This window comes from Apodemus sylvaticus, chromosome 7 (assembly GCF_947179515.1).
Source record: "Apodemus sylvaticus chromosome 7, mApoSyl1.1, whole genome shotgun sequence".
NCBI classification, from domain to species: domain Eukaryota; kingdom Metazoa; phylum Chordata; class Mammalia; order Rodentia; family Muridae; genus Apodemus; species Apodemus sylvaticus.
Genome location: NC_067478.1, coordinates 90,642,590 through 90,652,164, shown reverse-complemented (window position 1 = coordinate 90,652,164; position 9,575 = coordinate 90,642,590). Strand labels below are relative to the sequence as shown.

Sequence of the window (9,575 nt, the reverse complement as noted above, 5' to 3'; positions counted from 1 at the left end):
ACAAGCTCTACTGCATGTCTGCTATAGTATTACAAAATGAAAAAGGAATGGATCTGACCATTGTTAAGAACTGGAAGTCTTCTCCTTTGCCAATATACTAATTTTTTTGTGAGCAAATACTAACAGGTTTGAGGTTGTGCCTAGAGCCTCAGGCCAGAGAAAAATTCAAGACTTCTATGTATGAGATCCTGGTTTCCTGATACTCTGGCTCCTTCCCAAGATCACACATTTCTTCCTTTGTTTCCTCATATGTCTGTTTTTCTTCTGTCTTATAAATGCTTTACTTATAGAATTTAACCCTTTATTCATACGCAATGTACCACATTAACTGGCCTAGCAGTTCTTATCCTATAACAACTCCATTTGCTCATATTAACATTTGCAAAAAGATCTTTAAGATGCTGTGGAAAAACTGGCTGAAAGAGTACTTCCTTTCACCTCAGAACAGATACAATTTTTACATTAGTTTTCTATTTTCTCCTTCAATACTCTTAATCTCACTGCTATTTCTGCTAGCACATTTTCATGTAGCAATCATGTTAACACCAGTCACTCTTACCCTTAATGGTCTCTAGGCAAGCTTCATGTCTTAGTCAGGGTTTCTAGTCCTGTACAAATATCATGACTGAAAAGAAAGTTGGGGAGGAAAAGATTTATTAAGCTTAAACTTTCACACAGCTCTTCATCACCAAAGGAAGTCAGGACTGAAACTCAAGCAGGTCAGGAATCAGAAACTATTGCAGAGGTCATAGGGTGATGTTATTTACTGGCTTGTTTCCACTGGCTTACTCAGCCTGCTCTCTTATAGAACCCAAGACTACCAGCCCAGAGATGGAGCCACTCACAAGGGGCCCTCCCTCCTTGATTATTAATTGAAAAATGCCCCACAGCTGGATCTCATGAAGGCACTTCCCCAACTGTAGCTCCTTTCTCTGTGATAACTCCAGCTTGTGTCAAGTTGACACACAAAACCAGCCAGTATAATTGATCCCTTGTCAACTTGGCACACAACCACATCACTATTAAGCCTCAACCTTTACATTCTTTTTCATCCCCAAGATCTAAATAACTTTAAAATCCCACAGTTTTTACATATTAAAGTTCAAGGCCTTTAAAATGTCTAATACCTTTTAAAATTCAATGCCTTTTAAAAATTCAAAGTCTATTAACTGTGGACTCCACTAAAATACTTTCTTCCTTCAAGAGGGAAAAATATCACGGCACAGTCACAATCAAAAGCAAAAATCAAACTTCAATGATCCAATGTCTGGGATCCAACTGATAATCTTCTGGGTTCCTCCAAGGGTTTGGGTCACTTTTCTAGCTCTGCTCTTTGTAGCACACACCTGGTCTTCTAGGCTCCAGCTCCTGGGCCATCAATTGCAACTAAGGCTATACCTTAACTAATGTCTTTCCACTGCCTTTCACAGTGCCGGGCCTCAGCTACTCTTCATGACCCCTTCATACCTTCAAAACCAGTACCACCTGGGTGACTCAATAGTGCCAGTAATGCAAATGTTTTGCTTTAGTAGCTCTGGTAACTTCTTAATCACAACTGATTCTTCAGTCCCAGCTAACCAAAATTACAGAGTCTTTACAATCAAAACATCAACAACCCTGATAAGGGCCTTTAATTTTCCCTCTGAAATTTCACAAGCCAGCCTCTATCTTTTGCACTGTTCTCAACATTGACTTCCATGCTCCTACAGAACATTCCACAGAGCCCTTAACGTCTTAATGGCTTTTCTAGCTCACAGTTCCAAAGTCTTTCCACAGTTTTCCTTAAACAAGGTCAGGTTGTCACAGGAATACCCCATTATGCTGGTACCAATTTCTATTCCTGCACAAACATCATGACCAAAGAGAAAGTTGGGGAGGAAAAAAATTATGCAGCTTACACTTCCCCATAACTGTTCATCACCAAAAGAATTCAGGACTGGAAGTCAAGCAGTCAGGAAGCAGGAGCTCATGCAGAGGTCATGGGGGGATGTTACTTACTGGCTAGCTTCCCCTGGCTTACTCAGCCTGCTCTCTTATTCAACCCAAAACTACCAGCCCAGAGATGGAACCAACCACAAGGGCCCTCCCCACTTGATCACTAATTGAGAAAATCCCACAGCTGGATCTCATGGAGGCACCTCCCCAACTGTAGCTCCTTTCTATGTGATCACTCCAGTCTGTGTCAAGATGACACACAAAACCAGCCAGTACATTTCTCACAGGCCCACTCTGTCTTTCTCACCAACATTCCTTCCCTTCCCTCAAACATCCCGGGCAATTACTCAGTCTTTTTCTATAATCAAGGTGATTGCTAACAGCTTTCTCACAATTATTTTTAAGTCTCTTCAGCAATACAGAGTGACAATCATGTACTCTAGCCTAGCCAATAGAGTTAAAACTTTTGCTAAGATACGAGAGGACCTTCTTCAAGAGATCTTCCAGAAACTCAGAAAGACCCTCCTCAACAGAAAAACAGGCCTGATTCCTTATATCCTCTTAGAATTTGCAATGGCTGGTTCTTGTTGAAAGACTACACTACCCAGCTTCCCTTTCGTCAGGACAAGGCAACTTTAGAAGGGAAGAAATATGAGATTAAAGGGAATGAAGTTAAGGTCTTCATGTCCACCCCTGTAAAGAATGCAGCTATCTTATTCCTGTGGGCATTCTCTCATCTGCCTCCATGGAGAGAGACATTTGCTTACCAATCAACCCACATGGGTAGAATACTGCCAGTGGGTCTTTCTGTAAGTTGACTACTAAACCTGTTCCTGTCCAAGGTCAGAGGCATCTTTCTTTCTGGCTTCTGTCTGTCCCATAAGCCACCTGGGAAAAATCTAACACAGCCTCCTGGCTTGCTGCTGCTTTCTCATTGAATCCAGGACCAGCATCTCAGGGATGGCACCACTCACAATGAATTGGGTCTTCTCACATCAATCACTAATAATGTTTTCTAATGCCAGAAATTCTGGAAATTTCTCAGTTGAATTCTCTCAGATGGCACTAGCTTCTGTCAAATTGCTATAAAACAGCCAGTGATCCAATGTTTAGTTGATTACATTGGACCACTTCTTCATGGTTTGCCCTTAATGGAGCCTTAGATTCACTAAAGATCATTGGAGTATCTCCAGATGGCTTTCCACAATATGCATAAATTGTCTAATAGGCTCAGGTAGGCTCTAATCCATGGGTAATGCTTTTCTTGGTGGTTATCCGACAGTGTTGGTGTTAGCATTCTGTCTAAACTCTATCTCACAGTTGCCAGCAACAGCCTGGTATGTTCCACCCCACAGTTAACTGACAACAGTTAGGTAGGCTGACCCACTATAAAAGGGGCTCCTGCCCCCCCTTTCCCTCTCTTGTCTTCTTGCTCTTTCCTTCTTGCTCCCACTCTATCCTGTCCTGCCTCTCCCCATTCCCTTTCCTTCTCTCTCTCTACATGCTCATGGTTGGCCTCTACTCCTCTACATTCTCTCTCTCCCTCTCCCTCTCCCTGTCCCTCTCCCTCTCTCTGCCTCCACTACCCTCTTAATGCCCTCCCCTTACCATGCCCTGAATAAACTCTATTCTATACTATACTGTCATGTGGCTGGTCCCTCAGGGAGAGAGGGTCTCAGCATGGGTCCACTGAGGCACCTGCTTCCTCCATACTACACCACACCTCCATAGAACATAACTCACCCCTCCTCTGCATCTTTTTATAAACACATCAATTGGTGTCTACAAAATGTTGGGTCTACTGCTGTACATATCTAGGCTACATGTTCAACAATATCTTTTCCTGTGCTCTCTTCATAGTGCAAAGTCTCAGCTTCTCTGTTGATCCCTTCAGTCCTGGGGCTTTACCTGCTAAGGTTGAACCTTCTCTAATTGCTTCTTTTGGTCCCTTACAATGCTAGGGATCTCTAAACCTCCAGATACTTGGGCATCCAAACCAAACTGGTCAAAAATAAAAAGACTCAGCAGATTATAATTATATGTGTGTGTGTGTGTATGTGTGTGTGTGATTGTGCATCTGTGCGTGCATGCTCATGTGAGTGTGTACAATGTAACAATAATCTGGCAAGAAGAGGCTTTCAACTGGAAAATGGGGTGTGCTATGGAACGAGTTGAAGGGATGAGAATTTGAGGGAAGAAACTGAAGGGAGAAGAATGAATAGGGAAATTTATAAAATTATATTTTGATTAAAAGGCTTAAAGCTAACAAAAAAATTAAAATTTGTGATCTTGGAGGGCTGGGCTACTAACCCCATTATAGAAGAAGCATATACAAGATATTGAGTTTGGTCCATAACCCTGCAAGCACACACCGACTATAACAGAAACTAACTTTAAAGTGATTTTGAGAAATATCAGTGAGATGATACCTGAAATATATTAGCATATTAATGGAAAGAAAATTTTGATGAAGTAATATGGAAATGTGGAGGTAGACTGTGGAGCACTGCCAATTTTCCTTTATGGATAAATTATAATGGAAGACTGAAGTTCATTATTGCTCAAGGTTGGACAGTGTATAATCCCTGAGGAGAAGTCCAGAGCAGGTTAAAATATTGAGTCTCTAGGTAACTAAAGATACACAATTGGACAACATATAAATGCAATTGCTTTATTTTCTTTCTTTGTCTAGCATTTCTTCTCTAGGAGGCAAGAATCCTGCATCTACCTTTCTCATATTAAAAAAAAAAAGTACATGAGGCATTTAAACCTATGTGACTTTGGGGAGGAGGAACTCAGCAGTTGGCAACTATGATAATAAGAAGGGATATTTGTATTTCCTATTATATTTCAGAAGATTAAGAATTATATGTTATGACTAGTAGTTCAGAAAGATATCTAGGTGTGGGATAGATTATTTTTATTCTATATCACTTTATGAATAAGAAAATTGAAGACTCATAGCCTAATATTACACTTATAAGGGCAAACTGTAGTAATAAAGAAATAACAATGACTTCTCTCATAAGAAGGGTAAGTTTTCAAATAATTTTAACTAGTAATTTATATTAATTACTGTGATTTTTATTTAACATCATTGGTACACCCCTAACTTTTGAAGAGTATATATAAGAATTAGAACTTTTATGTTTAGACTAAAATATTCACTGTAAAATGACTCAACAATAAGGCTAATTCAAATATGCTTCCCTATACATAGATGCTTTTATGGATTTTATGAGCATACATTCAGTGAGAAGGATTTAAGATAAGTCCTGTTAGGAAATTCAAAGTATAAGCTAACCACAGATGACATGCTGAACCTTAAAAACCAATCTTGTTGCATACCTGAAAAAATTTAAAGTTTTGTTGCATCAACTGATTTTATTACTGTCACCAGCAACTAGCATGATACTGTCTGATTATGTGAACAATTCAGTATACAGGATTAAGTATTTCTCCCTCAATATCTTGTTTTTTATATTTCCATAGTAGATGAGGAAATGTTATACACTGATTAAAGATGCACACTTTACTTTCCATTTCTTGCAGCATTAAAATTCAGTACCTTTCCTATAAGCATCTTGAAGGCGAGCAAAGAGCATTCAGACTCTGAACAGAGCATTTGCAAGGTCTTTATCCGTAAGTTTCCACTCCATTGGCATTCCTCAAACTCTTTATGTTCATGAGTTTCTTTATGTCACAGTCAGACTATAGCTTTTCATATGATCTGTTTCCGTGCTTCCAACTCTAATTACTCCAATGTGGGAGCTCTTCACCAGGTGTCTAATGTTGGTACCTATACTGGATAGAAAGTGAAGTCATGAAAGCTTGGTAGGTAAGTGCTATATGAATGTTTCCAAGGGAGATATGAGCAGATAGTCACATTGATAAGATATAGCACCAGAACTCTTATCAAAGTAATGATTCTATCGAAGAAGCAATGAGTTTATTGGACTTACAGCAAGCAGCATGGGTGAGGTGTGATTACCACAGCACATCCACATCAGGGAAAAGTCTTACACTGGCATGAATGACTACTTCCCCATAGCTGTTCAGGTGGGTTTCCCCTTTAGTTAAACTTCCATGCTCAATATAAGCAGTACCTCAAATCACTATGCAAAATGAAGCAGACTTATACACAAGTGGAATACAGATAGAATATCCAGAATCTCACATGATGTCTATTGAACTTCCCTCTTCTCTTGCAGAGGAATATCAAGAAACAGAAACAAAGGTTTCTTTGCAGGTAATTATAGCTCCTTTCAACATTAAGGTAATGGCTATTGTTCTTTGAAGCCAGTATTCTACAACAAAGAGATAAAGGCAATGCTATCCTGCCCATCTCATGTCATACTTCTCCCATGAGTTTTATAGTAGTTAGATTAGAATATGGCATCATTAGAATATGGGATCATTTTGATGGTGAAATTAGTCATAATCTGTTGGTTTTGATTTTTCAGACTCTAATATGGGGTCTAAGATATCATATATTAACATGTAGCATGGATGTTTTCTCTTTTGATTGTCTCTCCTCTCTGTCTCTATCAGCCTATGTGTCTATCTATCTATCTATCTATCTATCTATTTACCTATTATCTATCTAGCTATGTATCTAATCTTTGGACACAGGGTCTCTTGTAGTCTGTGCTGGACTCAAACTTACTGTATAGGCTAGATAACCTTATAGGCCTGAGCTTCATGTGTCTACTTCTCAAGTGCTGGGAATAGTAGTCATTACCACCATACTGGGCAAGCTATTCTGAAATTTCTCGCCAAGCATTTTCAGACAATGTCAGTATATAACTTATATTTTGGAAAGAAGATATTGCTGGCAAGTCTATTCTTTTCTCTAAGTTTGCTATATTTTTTTCTGTCCACAGGTTCTCTTAGGAAAGAATGGCTCTAGCAAATGGCTCTATTGTGACTGAATTCATTCTTTTGGGATTAACAGACCAGCCTGGACTCCAAATGCCTCTTTTCTTTCTGTTTTTATTAATGTATATGATCACAGTGTTTGGTAATTTGACTTTAACATTTTTAATTGTGTTAAATGCTCACCTACATACACCCATGTATTTTTTTCTCTTTAATTTATCTTTTGTAGATCTCTGTTATTCTTCTGTGATTACACCAAAAATGCTGATGAATTTTACCCTAAAGAAGAATCTTATCTCTTATATGGGATGTATGTCCCAACTCTACTTCTTTTGTTTTTTTATAATTTCTGAATGTTATGTACTGGTGTCAATGGCTTACGATCGCTATGTTGCTATCTGCAATCCACTACTTTATAACACTGCCATGTCTCCAAGGGTGTGTTCTTATCTCATGCTTGGTTCATATTTGATGGGATTTTCTGATGCTATGATCCACACTGGTTGCATGCTCAGACTGATCTTCTGTGATGGAAACATCATTAACCACTATTTCTGTGATGTCCTTCCTTTGCTGCAGCTCTCCTGTACCAGCACCTATGTCAATGAGACAGAAATTTTCATTGTAGGAGGAAAAGACATCATTCTTCCCAGTGTCATCATCTTCATCTCTTATGGTTTTATCCTCTCCAATATTTTTCAAATAAGATCCACTCTGGGCAGGTCCAAGGCCTTTAGCACTTGTAGTTCCCACATCATTGCTGTCTCTCTGTTCTTTGGATCATGTGGATTCATGTACCTGAAACCTTCCTCTGCTGTATCTATTGATCAAGGAAAAATCTCTTCCATTTTTTATACCATTGTGGTTCCTATGTTGAACCCCTTAATTTATAGCTTGAGAAACAAAGATGTTAAAGTTGCCTTGAGAAAAATTTTGAGTAGGAGGAAATTTTAAAAGTATAGTTACAAAATAGACATTTTATATATTCAATATGTACTTTAGCACATAAATATAAATATTCACATCATCATTGAAAATATTTCCACATTGTTGTTTCTTTAGCTTTTTGCCTTTTTAAAATAGTGATAAGTAAATATTTTATTTCTTACTGTTATTTCAAAAATGTTCTTAGAATATATGAATGGATGTGAAATTGACTAAGCAGCAATAGGTTGCCAGTATTTCACTGAGGATAGTTTTTATTTTACCTTGAAACAAATTCCAGGACAGACAACCTGTCTGTACTCTTTTTTATCTTTCCTTCACTAGGGGTGGAATATATTGCTTTTAAATACTAGTGTGTAATTTATACAAACTCTTCCTCTTTCACTGTTAAATATAGAATACCTTACAATAGTAAACACTGTGCAATATTCTTGTCAGTTGTGTTTTACTTATCATGTAAAGACAAAAATGTCTGTTAAGTCTCTCTCTCTCTCTCTCTCTCTCTCTCTCTCTCTCTCTCTCTCTCTCTCTCTCTCTCTCTCTCTCTCTCCCTCCTCCCCCAAGGTAAAAAAATCAAGAAGGAGCATCACTCATCAGAATGCCAGCCTTCCCCTTTATTCACTGTACATTTATCTGCTTTTTCTGTAATCCCAATAAAAGAAAGCATGAAGGGATATTTCTGCTTTAATACAGAACATTGTTTTGTAAGTTGAGGTTCAACGAAATGATTGTAATATTTCTACATTATTTTCTGACTGTACACTCTTTCTTGCTCTTCTATAAATCTATATGAGTTACATCACTTTTTATTTTAAAAAGTTATTTTATTGGAAGTCTTTCTTTTTTAAAAAGGATGGATGTAGCAAAGTCTATTTCTTTTTTTCTTTCTTTATTATTCGATATATTTTTTATTTACATTTCAAATGATTACACCTTTCGTGGCTCCCCACTCCCTGAAAGTCCCATAAGCCCTCTTCTCTCACTTTGTTCCCTCATCCACCCCTTCCCACTTCCCTATTCTGGTTTTGCCCTACACTGCTGCACTGAGCCTTTCCAGAACCAGGGGCCACTCCTCTGTTATCCTTGGGCATCATTTGATATGGACATTATGTCTTGGGTATTCCAAGATTCTAGGCTAATATCCACTTATCAATGAGTGCATACCATTAGTGACCTTTTGAGACTGGGTTACCTCACTTAGTATAATGTTCACCAGCTCCATCCATTTGTCTAAGAATTTCATGAATTCATTGTTTGTAATGGCTGAATAGTACTCCATTGTGTATATATACCATATTTTTTGTATCCATTCCTTCTTTGAGGGACATCTAGGTTCTTTCCAGCTTCTGGCTATTATAAATAGGGCTGTTATGAACATAGTGGAGCAAGTATACTTATTACATTCTGGGGGAATCCTCTGGGTATAAGCCCAGGAGTGGTATATCAGGGTCCTCTAGCAGGATCATGCCCAGTTTTCTGAGGAACATCCACACTTATTTCCAGAGTGATTGTACCAGCTTGCAAACCCACCAGCAGTAGAAGAGTGTTCCTCTTTCTCCACATCCTCGCCAACACCCGCTGTCTCCTGAGTTTTTAATCTTAGTCATTCTGACTGGTGTGACGTGAAATCACAAGTCAAATAACCCTATTAAAAAATGGAATACAAATCTAAGTAAAGAATTTTCATCTGAAGAACTTTGGATGGCTGAGAAGCATCTTTAAAAAATGTTCAACATCATTAGTCATTAAGGAAATGCAAAGTGTATTTCTAAGATGACTGACCTATAAATTTAGGTCATTAAAGTTTGATTTCATTT

At 38.2% G+C, this 9,575-nt stretch overlaps 1 protein-coding gene across 1 annotated transcript; it reads left to right on the top strand.

The window, feature by feature from the left end:
- The first annotated feature begins 899 nt into the window (after positions 1 to 899).
- LOC127689220 (olfactory receptor 8B8-like) lies at positions 900 to 7,767 on the top strand. Its single transcript, XM_052188635.1, has 2 exons — positions 900 to 919; positions 6,834 to 7,767. Exons 1-2 carry the CDS (start codon positions 900 to 902, stop codon positions 7,765 to 7,767), a joined length of 954 nt encoding a protein of 317 aa, XP_052044595.1.
- The last annotated feature ends 1,808 nt before the right edge of the window (positions 7,768 to 9,575 follow it).